Raw genomic sequence first — 20,830 nt, 5'->3', positions numbered from 1 at the left:
TGGAATACTGAAAGGCAAGCGGTCCTGTCATTAACTCTGCCCTGTGTCAAAACAAAATATTGAACATTTGCCAGAAGATTAGAGAACCTACCCCTGTTCTCTCACCCTTCTGAAGGGTGGGGAGTCCTTTCTGCTGTTGAGCATATGACCCTGGCAATTCAGAGCACGGTCTTGGTAGCATAGACTTACACAGAATGTATGGAATCCAGGGGATGTACTACAGGCTGGGTGAAGGAGGGTTTCACTTGTGAAGTCGGGGATTTCTATTTAAGTCTCTTAGTCTAAACTCTTACCACTTCTCACTTTCTATTTGCAGAAATGATACCAAAGAAGATGTGTTTGTTCATCAGGTAAGACAGCAGTAATTGTACTTTGTGATGTGTGCTATAATGGGTTTCTAATGCAACTTCCTGAAGCTGCCACCCAACCTTGTCCTGGCTTCCTAGAGTATTTACCACAAATACCTTGAATGGACACATACGTTGAAATTTTCAGGGGGGAATACTGGGGTATGTTTTCCTTCTCCCTGGAGTTATAACTGAAGGAGTAGGTAGTGTAACCCTTCATGCTTTCTTTTGTCTGCTCTGATTTGAATGCTAAAGGTTTTCTGGGGCAGTTTTTGGTGTGTTTTTGTTTTGTTTGGCTGTCCATTCCCTGGGGAGATGGCTCCCTGGTTTTGTAAATACCTTGCTACTTGCTGCACCCCCCACACCCCCCCATTTCCTCATGCATCTTGTGTCTTCTGTTTCTTCCTACCCTCTTCGTTTGCAGGTCTGTTCTGTCTGCCCTCCCTGGTATTGGAGAGAAAGTGATCTAGCCTGGCTCTTGACCAGCCTGGGTTGCCATCAGCTGTTGCTGCATGAGGCAGCTGCTCTTATGAAGAGGAGGAGGAAGGCTGTGTGCCAAGTGTGCCCAAGCAGAGAGAGGTTGCCCAGTGGCTTGTCATTGGTTAACTTGAACTGTCAGTAGGCTGTTCTAAGTTTATACTGTGACTTTTGGGTCTCAGGCAATTAATGGGAAGACAGAAGATGCTGTCTCTGTGCTGATATAAACTGGTTTTGCATTGTCTGGGACTTTTACTAAACCAGAAAATGAAATACTGTGCCTGGAGCTTGTCCCATATGAAATGTCTGCAGGCCCATGTGATTCTTAAAAGCATGAGCTTTCTCTGTGGCATAAGTGGCAGTGTTTCCATGAAATGTGACCAACTCTTCAGGTTTCCTGGTTATGGAGGATGGGGATATGTACATATGTAGTTGTCTTAAACATGCTGGTCAACATTTCACAGAATCGCAAGGGTTGGAAGGGACCTCGGGAGATCATCTAGTCCAACCCCCCTGCTAAAGCAGGTTCTCCATTGAGAGTTAGTTTAATTTTTGTGGCTTCATGACTAAATAGCCTGTGGTAACTTTCAAGGAATCAGAGTGCAGACCTGTTATCCTTAAAATAGATGAAGCTGGGAGGGAGTAAGCCTAACATCTTCACTCACTACAGGCACTAGAAAGTGTGTGCAGTACACGTTCCTGGTTCAGTTGGTGGTCTGGGAGCAAGAGCTCTCAGTGCATGTACCAATTTCTAATGGTCACCCTCCTTAATGACTGTGTGCTGTGTGCACACTGATACAGATGCTGCATCTCTGGCCCGATGGGAACATGTTCAGAGGAAGGTGGGAAGAGTTCCAGTAGCAGAAACATATTCTGGATAGGCAGCACTGTAAAACTACCTTGAAGACAAATGAGGTCTCCCTGAGAGCTGTGAGAAGACACTCTGGAAAATGGTTGTCGTGCTGATGATTGAGATAACATGGACCAGTTGTTATTCTGCTTGGGAAGGCTGCCTGTGGAGACCCAAGCAGTGACAGCCCACAGCAAGCTAGTAGTGTTATCTGTGCTGTTTTGTCCCCTTCACCTGTGGGGATTATTCACTTAAATGCAAACTAGTGTGTGTGTAATTTATTTCTTACCTCCTGTGGCTGAAAACCTCGTAGTGAGCACTGAGCAAAACTGGCTTGATGTTTCAGAAATGCCACATCAGGTGCAAGCTTGGATCTGATTAACCCTGTTGGTGAGCTGTGCATGGCAGAGTAGGTGCTTCCAGCTCTGGCCTGGGTTGGTTGCAACTGGGTGTTCATCAGTGTTTCCATCGTGAGCTGTTCTGTATGTGAACGTGCTCACTACCAGAGCCTGGGGCTTTCTTGGCTGGAGCTCCGGCCCAAGTGTTTGGCTCGGCAGGCCCAGAGGATGGGGCCCGCCCGGCAAGGGAGGCAAATCCACTGTGTAAGCAAACATCCTGCTGTGAGCTCCCTCTCCACGCTCAGTGCCGTTTCTGCCCTGCCTGCTCGTGCCCGTCCCGGGAGGGGCTGGATTACATGCCTAATCCCTTCAGAATAAGGCTGACCTAGTTGAATAGATACAGCTTCCTCCCTGCCTCCCCGGCATGCATCAGCAGTGGGGAGGGAACAGGCCGATCTCATGATTGGAATGGGGGTTAATGCTAGGTGTCTGACTATTGGATGCTATTTATAAACCTAGTACAGATTAAAATGCTTTTCTCTTTAGGGCATGCATGGCTTGCTTTGAATTAACCCTTTGTCTTGTGGGGGACCCAAGCAGTGTTTTGGGGAAGGGTAATTCTTCACCTGCTTTGTCTTGCTTGCATCCTTGCCTGGTTGGTTCGCGCAAGGTGCTATTTAGGGCACTGTGTCGGTCCGAGGTGGTGCAAGCAGTGGGGATCCATTGCCTTGTGGGGTGGAGTGTGGCTGGGGGGGGGGGAGAAGAGGGTCTTACAACTTTAACACCATTAAGAGTGTTGGTAGCCAGAGAAGTCCAATTTAATTGGGCACAGTTTGAATCGCAAGCAGTGAGGAGGAGTTAATCTCTTCTGCTGCACAGGCCTTTGTTTCTCTTCACTTCACTGGATTGTATTCATTGTGCACGGCCTGGTGTACGTGCACCAGTAACTGGTGTAACAAATTTTGGCTATTGCTGTGACAATTCAGTGGATGTGATGTGCTGATATCAGGATACAGAAAGAACTTTTCTGAACAAAATACTGCACTAGTTCTAAAGACTGTAATAGCTGTCTGTTCATCAGTGTCCCCTTGGGAAAAGAAAGGCTCTGTCTTAATTGTTGAGTGCTGTCTGCGTTAACACAAAACATCTGTCTTTTGAATTACAGAAACTGGAGCCTGCAGGATGCTGGTGAACAGTAACAGGGAGAATAGTGTGCTCTCCCCCTCTGGATATACAGAGTAAAAGTCTTTTCATCAGACTCAGGGCTTAGGCTTGTTAGAGGCTTATTTCAGCAATGTTTACCTGCAGCTGAAGTAGTAAGCAGTAAAGCTGTATAGTTTCTGCTCTGAATTCTAGGACTTGCTCAAAATTGTTTCTGGTTGCCTTTATAAAACAAACATCAAGCCTACTGTGTGGCAGCCTCTGTCTCCTGCTGGCACGTTACTCAATTACAAATCTGAATTTTGAAGTTTCTGTCAATAAAGCTGGAGCAGAACATTTGGAATCCTGTGGAATTTTTCTTCTGTTACCTTTCTTGGAGGATGTTTGAGGAGCTTGATTAATCTTAAGTACACCCTCTACTGAAAAGAAATCTGGTATTCCTTTCTTCCTCTGCACTTAAAGGAAGGGGAACGAGTTCAAAATACAGCTTGTTAACATCTCTGTCAAACTCATAGGACTTGTGTTTTGCTTTTGGGTCAGTTGTCTCAGTACAAGTGGTGGGTGAAAGAATGAAAACCCTTGGTCTTCAGGGAAGATAATGATTTTTAGTATTGGTATATAGCATTTATGGAAAAGCTAGCACTTCCAGCTAATTTTAGAAATGGAGCAGTTACACTAATAGGTCAGCAGAAAGCAAACAAAGCTGTCTCAGCTCATGGTGGGAGTCTCTGCTTTGTAAAGCAATTCCCAAAACAATTCACTTCAGCAGCTCATTCTCTTCCTGTATCAAAAAAAAAAAAACCAAAACCAAAAACCAAACCCAACAAACCTCTTGAGTTGTTTTTGCTTTGGTGGCAATAATACGCACACTCTTGCATTCTTCCTTCAGCTGTTCAGGGGTGCTGCAGGGTACAGGGAAAGGTGTGGCTAGATGTAGGGCTAAAAGGACTTGCTTGCCTATTGCCTGAAACACAAAGGGGGCTGCATTCAGCAACAGTAAGAATACTTTTCCTAAACTGGTCAAACTCAACTTTAAACTGAGCAGAACTTCAGTAGGAAATATTTTTGGGCTATTGTTAACTGAATGAATATAGTTGCTGTGGACTGGCAACAACTCTGCTGATCTTCATTCTGCCTGTTTGGAACTGCAGAGAGATATGACAACTGTCTCTTCCGTTTCTGCCCTGCATCCCACTTCTTAAGCCAGATTTGTGCCCTGTGTTTCTGTGTGTGCTTCTGTCTACTGGGTCTGCACCTGCCTCCTTTATGCTAACAAAAGATGCCCATATCAGGAAACTTACAGTGAATTGGTCTTTCATAATCTAAGAGAACTTCAGTAAAAAGCTGGCTGCTAGATTGGCTTGTTTTGTTTGGTTTTTTTTCTCCCCTGCCCTCTTCAGTTTGTGAACCCTTACTTAATGAACAGATAGCAGGCTCGTCTTGCTAACTGCTTCTTGTGGAATCCTAGAGATACTCCAGGGAGTGAAAGGCATCCATAGTTGACAGGCTGAAAGTTGCTCCAGGAGGTTTGAGTGTTCCTGTGATTCTGAGGTTTTCAACTGGTTTTGATCTGAAGCCATGTTGTTAATAGTATTCTGGGGTTTCTGTCTAGGGGATAACTGAGACTGTGATTGTCTGTTCTTTTACTGTTCCTGTGTTCTTTAAGGACCCGCCTAGTTTTTGGGGGTCTGCTTTACAGTGCTTAGGTAAAATGCTTATTTATGTTTCACCGGAGTTCTAGTAATTCTCTAGTTACTATGAGTTGCCATGATACCTTGTAGTTAATGCCATCTTCTATAAAAATGCTCCTGGTCTTAAATTTGCTGTAGACTGTGTAGAGGTCTCCTAATAACTGTGAAGACATGGGTCACGCTGCTGGAGCTGCCTTGCAGGAGTATGGCTTGCAGGAGATCACACGTTCAGTGTGAGCTCTGCAGAAACATGTAATGTTCTGGATATTTAGTAGGCTTGACAGAGGGGATCCTGGGGCAACAGCTGATTCCTAAACTCCTAAGTACCAAGAAAGGAGTAAACCGTGACTAAGCATTGGTGTACCTATGGAATAAGGGAGACATCTATGTATTTCAAATGTCTTGGTGTGGTGGCTGATCTGGTGTGTAGAGTTGGGATCGTAGCAGAAGAATATTGTCCTTCCCTCATCTATAGGCCTATGAATGTGTAAGATACAGAAAAATGTGTTATTTTATCTTCTTTGTTTAAAGACGGCGATAAAGAAAAACAACCCACGGAAATATCTGCGCAGTGTTGGTGATGGAGAGACTGTAGAATTTGATGTGGTCGAGGGAGAGAAGGTGAGATTATGGCAATTTAGGGGCACAGTCAACGGTTAACATCACTCTAGTGGGGAGTAACACAGAACCCTAGCTGTGTATCTGGTGTTTCTGTCTAATGTATTAATCCCTGGGGTGGGTGGTATTCATACAGCTTTTCTGTGGAAGATCTGTGTTTTAAAGGCTTCATTAAGAAGTGTTTCTAGATATGTATCAAAACTTTAACTTCATCCTAGTCCTTTTAGAGTAATTTTTACTTGGTGGAGCATTATGAAGCTTGCAGCCTGCCCAATAATCATTAACTGAGGTATATATTGCCCTGAAGAATTTGTCTTGGAGTCTGGTAGCTTAATAACTGTAAGAACCTTCAAGTTCTTTGCTCTTCTACTTTCTCAAACATTTTGGTTTTTTTTTTTTTTTTTTTTTTTTTTTTTTTTTAGTTTCCTGAGCTCTTGGTTATTTTTTAGGGGGGAGGGGTCATGGTGGTGTCTTTAAGTTGTTGCTTGCTTTTTCCTCTGAACTCAGTCTGGCTGATAAGGTTTTAACTCCTGACCATAACTTGGTTATGGGGTTGAGAATAACAAACCTGCTTTTGCACTATGTGGGAGGAAGGAATCTCTGTAGCTTGGAACTCATGCAAAAAAGCCTCTTTCCTGTTTCATCTTCTCCCTATAGCTGGTTGTTCTTTTCTCACACCACCCTGGTTTACTTTCTTTTGGCCTTCTAGGGTGCAGAAGCAGCTAATGTCACTGGTCCAGATGGAGTTCCTGTAGAAGGCAGCCGCTATGCTGCAGACCGGCGCCGCTATCGACGTGGCTATTTTGGCCGACGCCGTGGACCACCTCGAAGTGTAAGTTTAATTTCTTTAGTGGTGGTCATCCTACCTCCTCAGAAGCCTCCCAATCCCCTCATGAGAGGGAATGACAGGTTCAGCACTGGCATGTAGTAAACTGTCAATGCTTAACTAAGTTATGAGTGTTCTTCAGTAATATTCTGGGTTCCTCCAGCACATTGTTGACGTTGATACTGATATTTTCTATTATTGGATGTCCTGTAGGCCCTTCCTTGGCAGATCTTTCTAGAATGCGTTAAAAGCATCTCTTTGAGTGTTAAGGTACCTGTTTGTTTGAAGAGTAAAACAAAGGAGTGAGACACCCAAGTGGTTCACCATGCCCTTTACCTGAAGCAAGGGGAAGTATATATATTACTCTAAGTAGTATAACCATAACTTGGAAGGGTTATTTGGAAAATGGGATTTGTTAAGAAGTTCATCACTTTGCATGGCATGGTAGTAATTTGACCAACTAGTTGAAACCTCCTTGTATCATCCCTTCATAGGCCTCTGCCTATAGCAGTTCTGTGTAAAGATGATGCATTTTTTTCTTTAAACTAGCTACACACCACTGCACATAACATCTGCAAGCCTTCCTAAGCAGCTTCCCTGCAAGTTTTTGCAGAGGGAGAAGTATGTATGAGGTACATGGCTGTAGTTCTAGCAGTTAGCACTCCTGTCCGTATCATGTTCGTGTTAAATTGGTGCCTGGAACAATCCAACAAACTGGAACATACTCCAGGCTTTATTAGCTTTTCTTTAGTAGTCGAGCCTGTGATCATCACTTGCAGAAATGTGTGAATGATCTAATATGAGAGCCATGGCAGAGAGTCTCTGCCCAAGCAACATAATGCTCTTCTCATCTTGTTCTACAGAGTTGACAGCATGGGGACAAACAGAATGCTGTCAAACCTTTCATTAAAACCTAGCTATTTGTACTAGCTATCATGAGCTCTTTTCTTTAATCCTCCTGAACACCACCAAGCCTTAAATATGCGAAAGCTGTTCTTTCAGAATCCCTTGGAGATGGCTAGAAGTTGGTGCTGGTAACTGATAGCTTATTCTTGAGTATGTCTTCAGTTTTGTGACGATACAGTTTGCCACTTGGCCTGAAAGCTGAAGCTGCAAAGAACTAGGATACTTGGTTTTGTTCAGTGCTTTGATGTTTCCAGTCTCATCTGTTAGCTCATCAACCAGCTATATTCCAATATTGATTCTGTTTCTTTTTGCTTTTCTGAGATTAAAATCTCCCTCAACTGTCTTTACTGGGAGTGAATGTTTTAGTTGGTGGTATTGGTGTTTGTCTTGTAGCTGCTTCTGATTTTTAAATGAGCAGCCATATCCAGGCTTAGACAGCCCTGTGTACTGCTGAGTATGGAAAGCAGCTGTTTCTTTCTGCCTGAAGAGTAATAACGTGAGACCCAACTTGGACATGGGGAACATTTAGTCTCAGGGTACTCATGCTGGGACATGTTCTCTTGTATGTCTAATGCAAACTCATGCAGCTAAAAATCTGGCTTGCATCTGATACTATAGCACACTTGGATCCCGGTGCTTAAGGCTTGTATGTGTACAAGGGGAACAAATTGTGGTTTCACGCTGTTTTCCTTTGGCTTGCTTATATCTGCGTTCCCAGACTGATGGGGTATGGGTACCAGACCATAGCTGTTGTGTGACTAGTGCCTGATGTCCTATGAAGTCATCTCTCCTTCCATAACATAAACCATATTGCTCTTTCTCTGGGATAATTGACTCTGGAAGAATTATAGCCTTCAAAACTTGCAAATGGTAACTCACAAAAAGACATTAATATGTATGTTCACTGTTTCCCATTGTTCATGAGGTTTGTTGGTCCTTCTCTTTAGCTTGTTGAGTATCCTCTGAATGTCAGGCTTTCCCATCAATGTGTTGACTGCCTCTCTGGATTTGGTATCATCTCTTAAAATTAAGAGTAAATTCTGTTTCATTCAAGGGTGATGAAGACCTTATAGTACCATTCCCTTAGGATGCCACTCTTAACAGGTAACAAGGTAAACTCCATGATTGCTGTGACCTTTCAAAGATGATACTGGCCAGGCAGTGACATTGGCCAGCTCTTTCAGCACTCTCAAATGTATCCTTTGTAGTATCATAGTCTTGTATGTGTAAGACTTGTTTAAGTGATACTTCCTTTTCATGTTTGAGCTCAGTCAGAAGTTCCTTGTGCACCCAGAGTTGACGTTCTGCTATGCCTGCTCAACTTTCTGCATGTTGCAATGGACTCTTCTTGTCTTCTGAGCTAGTTTGAGGTGTAACCAGTTCTGCTGGGCCTTCTTACCCGCTTGCCTATTAGTTGCCTTCACAAGTCAAAGCTCCACTTTAAGGAAGCCTTTGCAGGGACCACAAAGGGCTGTGCAGGGACTGTCCCTGAAGTTGTCCTAGTGTAGGTCAGTGAAACCACTTGAAACTTGTCCAGATACTCATGTTATCCCCTGTGTGCTTGCTTCGATAGTTCAGTTGAGAGTAGAGTGAATCTTCCTCTGAAGGTATCAGTATTTCCTTTTGGAGATTTTCTTTTTGCATCAGCTAACACATTCTTCACACTGAAGCTGCTTGTCTACTGCATTTAGAAAGGTGCTTCTTCCTAATACCCTTTTCCTTTAACAAGGCCTCCTCTTTCCCCTTCCATTCCCATGTCTGTAAAAGGGGAAGAAAGGTAGCAGTGTCTGTGAGCTGTAGCAGTGTGTATATACTATTCTGTATGGTCTCATTAACAGGTACATTAAAGGCTGTGCCTCTCTGCTTGAGGAAGTGTTTTTGGCTAACTGTCCTGCAGGATGTTTCCGAGGCAAGTTTGAGTTGCTGATGGGATGGCACTCCTGGGCTGTGTGTGTTGAAAGGATATTTATGCAGCTGACTGGCATGGTTTTAGGCAAGCTAAAGATGTTATCATTTGCCATGCTAGCTCAAATGTGCCCGTACTGTGTGTAACTTACTGGGGTCTGCTTTTGAACACACTGTGTGAATTTCTCAAGAGAAGAGAGCCCTGAAGAATTTGAGGTATTTAACCAGCTCCAGTGGAACTTCGTCTGGATTGCATGGAGAGTTCTGCAGAAAGGAGAAGTACTTACAATCAAGAAATTTCTGATACGAGTATCTACTACAGAAAAGAGGCTGTGCTCTTCACTAAACTGTGACAACGTGGACACAGTGTGGAGCTGTAGTCAGAATGTTAGAACAGACAATGAATCGTGGAGTAACCTTGAGAACGACAATGTTCTCACATACGTATTGTGTGCCTTACTAATAGAAGAAGCCTCTATACCAGTGAGTCAGAAAATAATTGAGAGCTGCTTTATAGGCTGACATTATTTCTTGTAGAGAGGAGATCTGAAAAGATGAATAGTATTATATGGAAGCTAGAGACTGACTCCAGAGATGTAAGAACAAATTAAGAAATTGGGGGAGGCAAATAGGTAAAAAGCTCATTGCAGTTACAGTTAATGCTTACAAAACTTTTGGGGGGACAGCAATAAAATTTTGTACCTTTTTAGGGTTGGAGAAATCTGTGCGAGATCTTCATGGGGAATCACAGCCCTGCCTGCTATTTTGGTCGTCTTCAGAAGAAAATGTAGAGTGCAGCATTTGTATCTTAGGACCTAATGTTTTGTTGGAAGGTTCCTGTGGAGGAGATCAAGTTAACAGGATCATGTGTGTGCTCAACGTGGTGTGGTGCCTTAAGAGTATAAATGAAGCTTTCCTAATAAATGACTCTAATACACTTCAGTATAGTAAAACAAGACCTCAGAGCTCAGGTTCTGTTTTCTGGTCAAATTGTATCCGTTTCAGTGATTTCTGACAATATAATTGTTTTATTCTGGAGCCATTCTTCGCTGCTTCTCTTCTCTACAAGTACCTGAAAGGAGACTGTAGTGAGGTGGGGGTCGGCCTCTTCTCCCTGGTAACAGGCGATAGGACGAGAGGAAATGGTCTGAAGTTGCCCCAGGGCAGGTTTAGGCTAGACATTAGGAAGAATTTTTTCACCCAAAGGGCTGTCAGGCACTGGAACGGGCTGCCCAGGGAAGTGGTTGAGTCCCCATCCCTGGAGGTATTTAAAAGACAGGTAGACAAGGTGCTTAGGGACGTGGTTTAGTGGTGGGATGGCAGGATTAGGTTAAGGGTTGGACTTGATGATCTTAAAGGTCTTTTCCAACCTAAATGATTCTGGCCAGTAAACCTAGATCAATTAACAGTGGCACTAATATAATGCATTAATTGAATTTTTGTGATACTATAGGAGGTGGAGGAATTATGAGGACTTCTGGACTAAGCAATTCAGTTGCCTTGCTATTCTGTTTTCAACTGATTGTTTAGACCCACTTAAAATACTGACACAACAACATTCAGTTCAAGATGAATAGGAAACAGTTTACATTGCTTTCAAGTAATGCTTCATCAGGTTTAGTCATTCTTGCTGATGTTAGAAGAGATGGAGTCTTTTATCTGAGATTCCAATGCAGCCCTCTGTAGGGAGGAGTGGACTTGGGCTGTACCATTAATAAACATGTAGAAATTCAGTACTGCCTTTTAAAGAGCTGTGAACGTGATGCCGATTGGCAAGAGCTATAGGAGAGTTTTCGCAGATGAAAACATTGTTGTGTGCCCCTCCCTACAATTAGGTTGGTTGATGCTTGGTTAGCTTCTGGCACACTGCCCCTCAGACAAGACCTTCTAGGCCTTTGCAGTTCCGTATTTCTGGCATTGCAGTGCTAGAACTGAGCGCTGATTCCACATGTGCTTGCTCAGAAATCCTGGAGAAGAGAAATGGTGATTATGCTGGAACATGTTCAGGCTTGTTTTAGTTTTGCGTCCTCTCTCCCCTTCCCATCTTGTTGATCTCTGTTTCTGTGCTTTGCCTGTCCTCATGTGCGAGAGAATGAGAGCAGGAACAGCTTCAGAAAAGGCAAATCCTGAGACCCCTGAGTCATTATTGGCACGCACAACCCTGGTGGTGCTATTTCTCACCTTGCTGTCTGAGACGCTTCTGACCATCCATCACAGGTCTATTAAACTGTAAAGTTACGTAGTACAAAGCACCTTGATACAAACAGGGCAGACTGGTATTGCAAAGGCATAAGTCCTATAACGCTGTTAGAAACTCAGAAGTGTAATTTTCCTTTTCGGAGTCGCTCAAATACTTCTCAACTGCTATCAGATGCTACCTGTTACTAATATCTACTTAGCCAGTGGGAGTTACTGTGGGTATTTAGTTATCCTGATCAGTTTTATACATGAGAAAACATAATGGATAATGCTATTTATGACTGTGAGTTTTTAATTGAGTTCTGATCTCTCTCTACTTACCTCAGCAGCTGACCCTGTCATATTGTTAAGAATAGCTGGTATAGCTATTTCTAGGTGCAACGTGTGAAATACTCCAGTTGCCTTCAGCCATGTGTCTGTGCTTTGGAAACTTGTAAAGCTACAAAGAGTGTCTGAAACTATTAATGCATTTGAGGGGTATTCTAGTGTGGTGAGAGGAGAAGATTGTCCAGGTTGGCTACTGAGGTTCATTTCATTCACCAAGACTTCTTGTAACAAACTCCAGCTCTCGTTACAACACTCTAGCTTTCTAAATGTTTATCATCATGTTATCTTAGCTAAAGAAAAGTTCACTGCCCACCTGAGGCTGCCAGTTAAAATAGAGCAAAATGTGGTGGTGGTGGTTAAAATAGTTGTGTAGAATTGGAAGGAGACCTGTCAAACTTGATGTAGACTACTGAAGGCTGTCAGGAAGCAATAGCTTTTGTTTCCTACAGGATCAGATGCAGAAGATGCACTTCTGTTTCCAGTTATCTTGTTAAATTCCTTCTTCTAAATGGAAGAATAGTACAGTGGGAACTGTAAATCATGTAATGCTTCATAAAGCAGACCTTACTGGTGGCTGGCATTTAAAACCAGAATGAAACAAAACAATAAGCTAGGAAAAAAAAAACCAAAACAAAACAAAAAAACCGCCAAACTGGAATACAGCTTTATCAGTTAACAACTAAAGGGAAAAGATAACCACTGCGTCTCTGAAAGGTTGAAACTGAGTGTGTAGGAGAGTACTTGGCATGATGTAGTACAGTTCTTCTATCTAAATTTCTTCATGTTCTTGTGGGAGTTCTCTGTGGAATGGAGCATTACACTGAATGAAGTGAGAAGTGGTCTCTGGCAAGTTTCAGCGTGATGTCTTTCAATTAGCTTTCCAAATTCAGAAGTATCCTGATCAATAGCTGCCTCCTCATAACACTTTTACCCCTTTGCAATGCAATGTCAGGTCGTGAAACACACTTCCATATGTGTCAGCTGTCGGGTTCTGTGCCTTTCTTGGCAGAGAGGGAGGAGGCATCATCAGGTAGCTTCTTAGCCTGTTGCTGTGAGGACAAGGGCAGCATTATTGGCTTTTGTTCTGTCCTGCTCTTATCTTTGCCCAAGTCAAAGCCTTTTGAGTATCTGCTGCTGCTTTTTACCTGGTAGCTGATGTTTCTGTACTGATACACTGTGTTTGAACTTGTGTTCAGATCACTGGGCTTTATAGCTAATACACTGCCCATGAAATAGGATAATGCTCCATTGTTGACTCTGTCTTCTGTTTTCTTTTGGTTGTAGGGTGTTGAGGGAGAAATCAAGGATGGGGTCACAGAAGGAGGACAACTTCATCAACAAGTTCATAGGAATCCTACCTATCGTCCCCGCTATCGCAGGTTTGTACTATTTCCTTTGCTCATTATTACATTTGGATGCTTTTGTGATCTGTAGAGGCTTCATTAGGAGCAGGAAGCTGTATTCCCTGGCATTGATGTGCATGTAAATGATAGGGACAGTGAGAAGCATTTTAATTATTAGGAGAAAAGTGAGCCACAGGAGTAAGGAAACAACTGTAGAATTTGTTCAGTGTGCTTATGTATTGCTCAGAGCCAGGAGTAGGTCAAGATAGGGCAAAGAATTCTTTGTATCCTATTACTTCTCATGGTTGAGCAACATACTGAAGTGAGTTGCAGGGTCTGTGTCTTCCCACCTAAACTCTTGCACTTTTCCTGGACAACTAATGGCTCCAAATCTCACTTGATCTGGGACAGGTAGGTCCACCATCTGCAGGGGCAGGCCTGCTTTATAACTCTTCTGTGGACTGCAGACAGTAGTCTACAGTTCAGCACTGGACTAGCAGCTTGTGCAGATCCAGCTCAGTCCTATGTATCACACAGGCTTGGTTTTATGCGCTGGTGCTACTTGCAGGTACAGAGGAAAGCCTGCTGTTCACTAAAAACTGAAGTTGTGTCCTGTCTCTTACAGGCCATTAGATTATACGGTAGCATTATTGTTACCTTGTAGTATCCTGTGCTAGTGGACGTTATTACTGTCAGTCAGGATTTAAATTTTAGGTTTCTTGAGGGCTCCTAAAAGTATAAGTTAACAAAATAGGATTATTAGAGTTACTCTTGCTAGAACTTTTGGAGAAAGGGGGTGCTAAAGAGACTGCAGAGCTTCCAGAATGATAACTCATCAAAATGACTGAAGGATGGGGGGGGGAATGTGTGAAGAGTGGAAGTGACTGAGGACTCTGAGGCTGGGAGAAGAGACAAAAGAAGACAGATTATAGAGGCCCTCAGAGTAATGAGTGGCATGGAAAGGATGGATGAAATTGGTTTTGCTTTTTCTTCTCATAGCATTCTTTTATCAGGAGCCTTCAAATGAAGGATGAGGAAGACATGCTGAAAAACAAAGGGAGTTTTGTAGAACTGCCCAGGTTGCAAGGGACCTCAAAAAATCATCTGGACAAACTTTTTGTGGGGAAAGGGAACCTAGATAATCTCATCTAGCACCCTGTCCAATCACATAATGAAAACCTTCAGTGATGGGGACTCTACCACATTCCTGGGGATGCTATTCCAGTGAATGACTGCTCACTTTCAGTCTTCCAATCAAGACAAAACCTGTCCTGGTGCAACTTGTACCTGTTGCCTCTCATCTTCTTGTGGGTTCCTGTGAAGAGAGCACACTCTGTTCTCTTTGTAGCTGCACTTTTAGTACTGGAATACTGTGATGAGCTCCTTTACCCCCTTCCCCCCCTCCAAGTCTTTTCTCCTTCTGGGAGGAAAAGACTGAACTCCCTCAGTCTTTCCTCATAGGTCAGTTTCTCTAGCCCTTTGATCATAATGTTCCTCCTTTGGACTATATCCAGTCTGTCCGCCTTCTTTTTTTTTTTAATTGTGGGGACTAGAACTGGACACAGTACTGCAGGTGTGCAGCCTGATAAGTGCTGAGTAGAGTGGGATGTTCACATCTCTCTGCTGCTAATGCCTCTGTGGATGCAGCCCAGGATCCATTTTTGCCTTTCTTGCTGCAATGGTGCACTGCTGACTCATGTTCAGGTTGCTGACTCGAGTCATGCATGCAGCAGATTGTTGGAACTTTTTGCCATGGGTATCAGAGATATTAAAAGCTTGCATGAGCTTGGGGGAGACTGTCAAATAGCTAGAAGAGAGCACCACTGTAATATTTCTAAATGGGCAAACTCTGCCTGGCTCAGGAAATCCCCAGTGTGGGGAAAAAAACTGGAGGCTTAGAGGCTATTTGGGAAGCAGGTTTCCTTGCCCTTATTTTTCCCTAGGGATCCATAGAACTGGGATAAATGGATACTCAAAGACCCAGTAGGCCATTCTTGTGTTCTTAGCAAAGATCCCATGGAGTTCACATGAACACTGATGCTTTCCCGTGGGATACGTGGAGTAAGTTGCTGAGTCATCTCTGTTAGTCATACTTTAAACTGGCCAGTGTAGGATTGTTTTCTTCATTTTCCAGCCTTAGGTCTGAAATGACCACTCTAGCTTCCAGCCTCTATGCTGAGGGAAAAATTCCACAGCTGAGGAATTTAGTGCAGTTAAAAATACCAGTGTGAAATAGTCAGCCTCTGACTACCATACTTTTTGAGATGTTGCCTCACTTTTCTTTTTTTGAATTGAATTAATTTAAGTGGAAAAGCTTGTTCAGATTCTTGGCTTCTTGTGACTTGTTTTATCTTGGAGAATGAGTGACAAGTTAAATAAAACACTGGATTACTTTCACTGTTGTTCTTCGTAAAGTATTGTGACATGGTCCCCTTCTCTCCAGATGGAAGATACGTGAATTTGATGGGTGCACTGTTTGGTGGATAAGGAATTGGTTGGATGGTTACATCCAGAGAGTAGTGGTCAACAGCTCAATATCCAGGTGGAGATTGGTAATGAGTGGTGTCCCTCAGGGGCCTGTACGGGGACCAGTACTGTTTAATATCTTCATCATTGACATAGCCAGTGGGATTGAGTGCACCCTCTGCATGTTTGCAGATGGCACAAAGCTGTTGACATGCCTGAGAGATAGGATGCCATCCAGAGGGACCTGGACAAACTCGAAGTGGGCTCATGTGAACCTTGTGAGGTTCAGCAAGGCCAAGTGCAAGGTCCTGCACCTGAGCTGGGGCAACCCCCAGTATCAATACAGGCTGTGGGGATGAAGGGATTAAGAGCAGCCCTGTGGAGAAGGGCTTGGGAGTACTGGTGGATGAAAAGCTGGACATGAGCCGGAAATGGGTGCTTGCAGCCCAGAAGGCCAACTGTACCCTGGGCTGCATCAAAAGCAGTGTGGCCAGCAGGTTGAGGGAGGTGATTCTGCCCCTCTGATCTGCTCTGATGAGAGCTCACCTGGAGTACTGTGTCCAGCTCTGGAGCCCTCAGCACAGGGAAGACCTGGACCTGTTGAAATGTGTCCAGAGAAGGGCCACAAAAATGATCCGAGGGCTGGAGCACCTTTCCAGTGAGGAAAGGCTGAGAGAGTTGGGGTTGTTCAGCCTGGAGAAGGCTCCTGGGGCCTGGGGAGGCCTTATTGTGGCCTTTTAGTACTTAAAGATGGGGCCAAACTCTTTAGCAGGGCCTGTTGTGATAGGACAAGGGGTAATGGTTTTAAATGGAAAGAGGGTAGATTTAGACTGAATGTAAGGAAGAATTTTTTTATAATGAGGGTGGTGAAATGCTGGAATAGGCTGCCCAGAGAGGTAGTAGATGCCCCATCCCTGGAAATGTTCCAGGTCAGGTTGGATGGGGGCTCTGAGCAGCCTGACCAAGTTGAAGATGTCCCTGCTTGTTGCAGGGGAGGTTGGACTAAATGACCTTTTAAAGGTCCCTTCCAGCCAAAACCATTCTACAATTCTGCTCTCAAGGAGCTGATTTGTATTAATCTGCCACTTGATCACTTGCTCCTCTTCATATTGTCCTTGTCTTTCTATCAACTAGCTTAAGAGGTCAAGTTCCAACATTGAATTTAGAGAAACTATGAAATAGATGTATTCCCCAGTTTTTCATATGCATGTTTGCTCAAAACCAGCAAGAGGTAACTAACAGCGCAAGAGCAACAAGAAGCTGAGTTTCATAGGAATAGCAAGACTGTCCTTAACTGTAATGACTACTTGTTCCATGCAAAATCCTTCTTGATGCTGGGTCTAGAACCACAAGCCTTCCACCTCTACTCTGAGCTTTTCTATCTGTGAATGTTTGTGCTAAAGCTGGCTCTCTTATCTAGGTTTGTGGGAAATGAGGTAATACTGATGCTGCTGCTTGCTATCTGAGCAGAATAAATTTTATTCCTGAAAGTGTTCATTGGCATTGGGCAGTCAGGAATAGCACCACACCAAGTACAGTGAGGCACCTGAACTTTTTTATGTCATGTGGGTGAAATGAGCAGGATAACTTGCTCATGGCTAATGGTAATTTTATGCATTTCTGATGCATTTTTCCCTGTAAGATGTATGATAGCTTACTGTATCCAATACGAGTGCAGAATGTTTCTGTTTTCAGTTAAGATAGGTATTGGCTTGCATTTGCATGCACTAAATTCAGTGACACTCGTGCTTTTATGTTAGATTTATTTAGAAAAGCTCAATTGGGTTTTGGGATTGGGTAGTTGTGAATTAGCTAAACCAGCTAATGGTAACTTGGTAGTAGGCAGTGATTTTTGTCATGACTTTCGGCTGTGTTTTGAGAGTTTATAAACATAACTGTTTATACTGGAAATGGGATGAAATGCTCTTGCATACTTCAGGAACATGGACTTGATAGATCATAGAACCCTAGAATATCTCAAGTTGGAAGGAGCCCGTAAGGATCATAGTCGTATAGTTTAGTTATAGGTAGTTCTGCAAGGAGCAGGGAGTGGGACTAAGAGGATCATCCAGATGCACATTGAACTCTGACAGGCTTGGTGCCGTCACCGCTTCCCTGGGGAGCCTGTTCTGGTGACAGATCACCCTCTCCATGAGGATCCTTTTCCTAGCATCCAGTCTGAACTTCCCCTGATGCAGCTTCATTCCACTTCCTTGTGTCCTGTCACTGGTGACCAGAGAGAGGTGATGAGCACCTCCCTCCTCACCACCTCCCTTGAGGAAGCTGTAGACCATAGTTGTAGACTGTAGCATGTATTCACACGTTTGAGATGTGACCATATACTGTAGTTCCAAACCAAAAGCTTCTGTCTTCTTTTGAATAAGCAATCCCAGAGATCTCACCATGTCATGAATGTGTTGGTGTAAATGAGGTCCAACTTGTCTAACTGAGACATGCTATGCTTTCATATGTGGTCAAGAGGGGCAACATAAGGCAAAGAGGGAAGATTGAGGAATGGTTTACAGGTGGAATTGCAATCCCAGGGATCACACCATTAACTGTGAATGGGCCTGGACTGGCATATAGCAAGTCCAAGGCTAATTTGGCAGAGTCAGCCTTTGTGGCCCCTACTGCCTTGTTTCTTCTCCTAGACAGAAATTCAAATGGACTTCCTAGCTCTGTATTGTAGGATGGACAGCAGAATATGCTGATGTAGCTCTAGCAGTGAAGAGACACCCAGGTTGCTTGTCTAACCCAGTGAAAAGGTCCTTCTCTTCTAACTGTACACCAGTAGAACTCCAAAGGGATGGTTTGCTAGTATTCAAAATTGTTATAGGTGATCAGAGAGGTTTTTGCTGGGCTAAAATTATGGTAGTTTAACCTTCACGGCCTTCTCTCATACATTAACACACACATTTCTCCCCCTTTTCAGAGGGCCCCCGCGTCCACGCCCTGCCCCAGTGGCTGGAGAGGCCGAAAACAAAGAGAACCATCATGAGGCCAATGCTATGAGTCAGCAGCCACTTCGCCGTGGGTATAGGCGCCCATACAACTACCGGCGTCGACCTCGTCCACCCAATGCTCCAGCTCAGGATGGGAAAGAGGTAAGCATGCTCCTGGCAAAATGTGGCAGAGACAGAGTTTTGATGGGGTGAGTGTTCAAGACCTTCTGGCCTGTGGGAGTTTTAACAAGTTTTGACAAGTATTGCCGGTGTGCTGGAGGAGTCTGATGGCGAAGTCCAAAGTGCTGATGGTTGAAACTAGCTGGTTTCACTGCCTGTTTGAACTTCTTTCAGAACAAGCAGTTTATCTTAAATGGAACCAGCAGTGGGATAGGGATTGCTTCTGGGTTGTTCTTAATTGGGGTCAGACTGTAACAAGTATCTTTGAAGTAGAGAGAAACAGTTGTGTTTTCCAGCTTCCTCAAACCTTCAGTCTATATGTAGCAGTATGAGATGGATTTGAAAGCTCCCGACCCATTTCCTGAACTGCTTGAACCAGATGATTTCAGGGAACTGTTTGCAAACATGTTTTTACCTTAATGAGGAAAGACTTTCTCACTCTAGATCTATCTACTTGAGGTGTTCCCCTGACAGAATCTGCTGTGTAACACTTAAGCTTTAGTGTATTTCCTATAGTTAATATTGTCTAAGGGTTCGTCTTCCTTGATTATTTTAAAGCCTGGCCCTGCCACTGAACAGAAGAAGGGTCTGGAGGTCAGTCTTTGCCTGTAATAAAGGTTTCTTTTGTCTCAGACAAAGGTGACTGAAACACCTGCTGAAAATCCTGCTCCAGTGACCGAGCAGAGTGGTGCTGAGTAATGTCCGGCTCCCAAGGCACCTTTACCATCCCTCAGGTAAGGAATATAGATAGTTGCTGTTCTCTGACTGAAGCAGCTCTGAGTATACTTCCAGGGCTTGGACTCTGGCCACATCCCCTTAGTGTATGACTGGGTATTTGTGATAACTTCTGAGAGTGCTGTATAGGCAGACCAAGGAACTGTTTGCTGCCTTCTCTTCTTTCTGTCCTCTGCCTTTGTGTCTGTATTTGTCACAAAGTAAACTTTATTTTATCAATCTGATTTTTCAGGAAGATCTCTCTGGTCTATATAGCAATAGCGTCTGCTGATGAGGTAGTAATGTTTTGCTTTAGGAAGATACTGTAGTCTCAGTTTACAGATAGGATAAGCCAGTGATGCTTATCCTGTCTGTTGTTGTGATAATGCCCTTTCCAACTGACATCCCACCTCTTCAACAGGAAAATGAAACTTAAAAGTAAAATGTGGTCTTTTTTTTTAAATTTGGCTCTTCAACAGGTGTCCTAAAATACAACTCAAAAGTAACACCAAAGAAACACTCAAGCAATAAATTGTCAACAGTGATGGCAAAAGCAAAGATTTGAAACATCGGAACTTAAAAGAAAAAAAATTACCAGCAGCTGAGATCCAGGGAACGCCTGCAAGATAGATGCATGAAGAGAGAAAAAGAGAGCGAGATTCAGAAAGAGCAACCTCCCCAGTTCCAACAGCAACTGTGGGGAATTTTTTTTTTTAGAATTTCACTGTTTCACTAGTATTGAATTTTTCAATTTTTCTTTTGGTATCAAACAGAAAAGGGAAAAAAAAACCCAACCAAAGAACTGAAATTGAAATCAAATGCTTTTTTTATTGGATGCTGGTGCTAAACCTCCCAGGTGTGATGAGTTGTTTTTTTTTCTGTGCGAGTCCTGTACACTGCAGGACATGGGGAGGAGAAACTTCCGCTTTCCTTGGTAAGATCTATTTGAAACTGTGCAGCATGGGTGACGTTCCTCACAAATAAAAGTGATTTCAACTACAAAAAAAAATGTTTTAGTGTGTTCATGTTTACCTTTAAAATAATTAATTGTTTTAATTTTGCTGCTTCAGCATTTATGTGTGAAAATGAGAGCTGCCTCTTTAATATGTGATATATGTTATCTAAAACCATACTGGATGGATGATATGTGTGCAAAAGGACTTGGTTAGGTGGATCTACTTCAACTCAAAACAACTTCTGCAAGGAAATTACACAACAGTATAATCTACACTGTCTTCTGCTTTTCTGGCTCAAATGGTATTAATGGTTGGGTTTTTCTGTTAGCATCTCATGACAGGAGTTTGGGGGATTTGGAGTGGGTTACAGGGATATTATTTTCCCCCATCTGTTTGCTAGGCTTTTGTGTTCTGTAAACAGTAGAATCCAAGCTTTGAGACTACGCTGCTCAAAAAGACAAAGTGGGTTTAACTCCTGCTTTATCCAAGCTTCCATTCCAAATAACAGCAGTACATTTTATTAGCCTCTCCAATTTTCCTTCCTTGAAACCAGTAAAATCTCTGTACCTGTGCCATCTTCTGTT

At 43.3% G+C, this 20,830-nt stretch overlaps 1 protein-coding gene across 2 annotated transcripts in view; it reads left to right on the top strand.

The window, feature by feature from the left end:
• The window catches only part of YBX3 (Y-box binding protein 3), a 25,162-nt gene extending 4,872 nt beyond the window's left edge, over positions 1 to 20,290 (top strand). For both annotated transcript variants that reach the window (XM_035892050.1, XM_035892051.1), the window contains exons 3-9: positions 317 to 350; positions 5,396 to 5,485; positions 6,192 to 6,314; positions 12,930 to 13,024; positions 18,387 to 18,558; positions 19,210 to 19,310; positions 19,770 to 20,290. In XM_035892050.1, the coding sequence (XP_035747943.1) occupies positions 317 to 350; positions 5,396 to 5,485; positions 6,192 to 6,314; positions 12,930 to 13,024; positions 18,387 to 18,558; positions 19,210 to 19,275 (580 nt within the window). In that variant the 3' untranslated portion in view covers positions 19,276 to 19,310; positions 19,770 to 20,290. The remainder of the gene's footprint in view (positions 1 to 316; positions 351 to 5,395; positions 5,486 to 6,191; positions 6,315 to 12,929; positions 13,025 to 18,386; positions 18,559 to 19,209; positions 19,311 to 19,769) is intronic.
• The last annotated feature ends 540 nt before the right edge of the window (positions 20,291 to 20,830 follow it).

The sequence above is a fragment of the Egretta garzetta genome, unplaced genomic scaffold (assembly GCF_000687185.1).
Source record: "Egretta garzetta isolate BGI_Z169 unplaced genomic scaffold, ASM68718v1 scaffold293, whole genome shotgun sequence".
NCBI lineage: Eukaryota > Metazoa > Chordata > Aves > Pelecaniformes > Ardeidae > Egretta > Egretta garzetta.
This window is presented reverse-complemented; position numbering and strand designations above follow the sequence as displayed.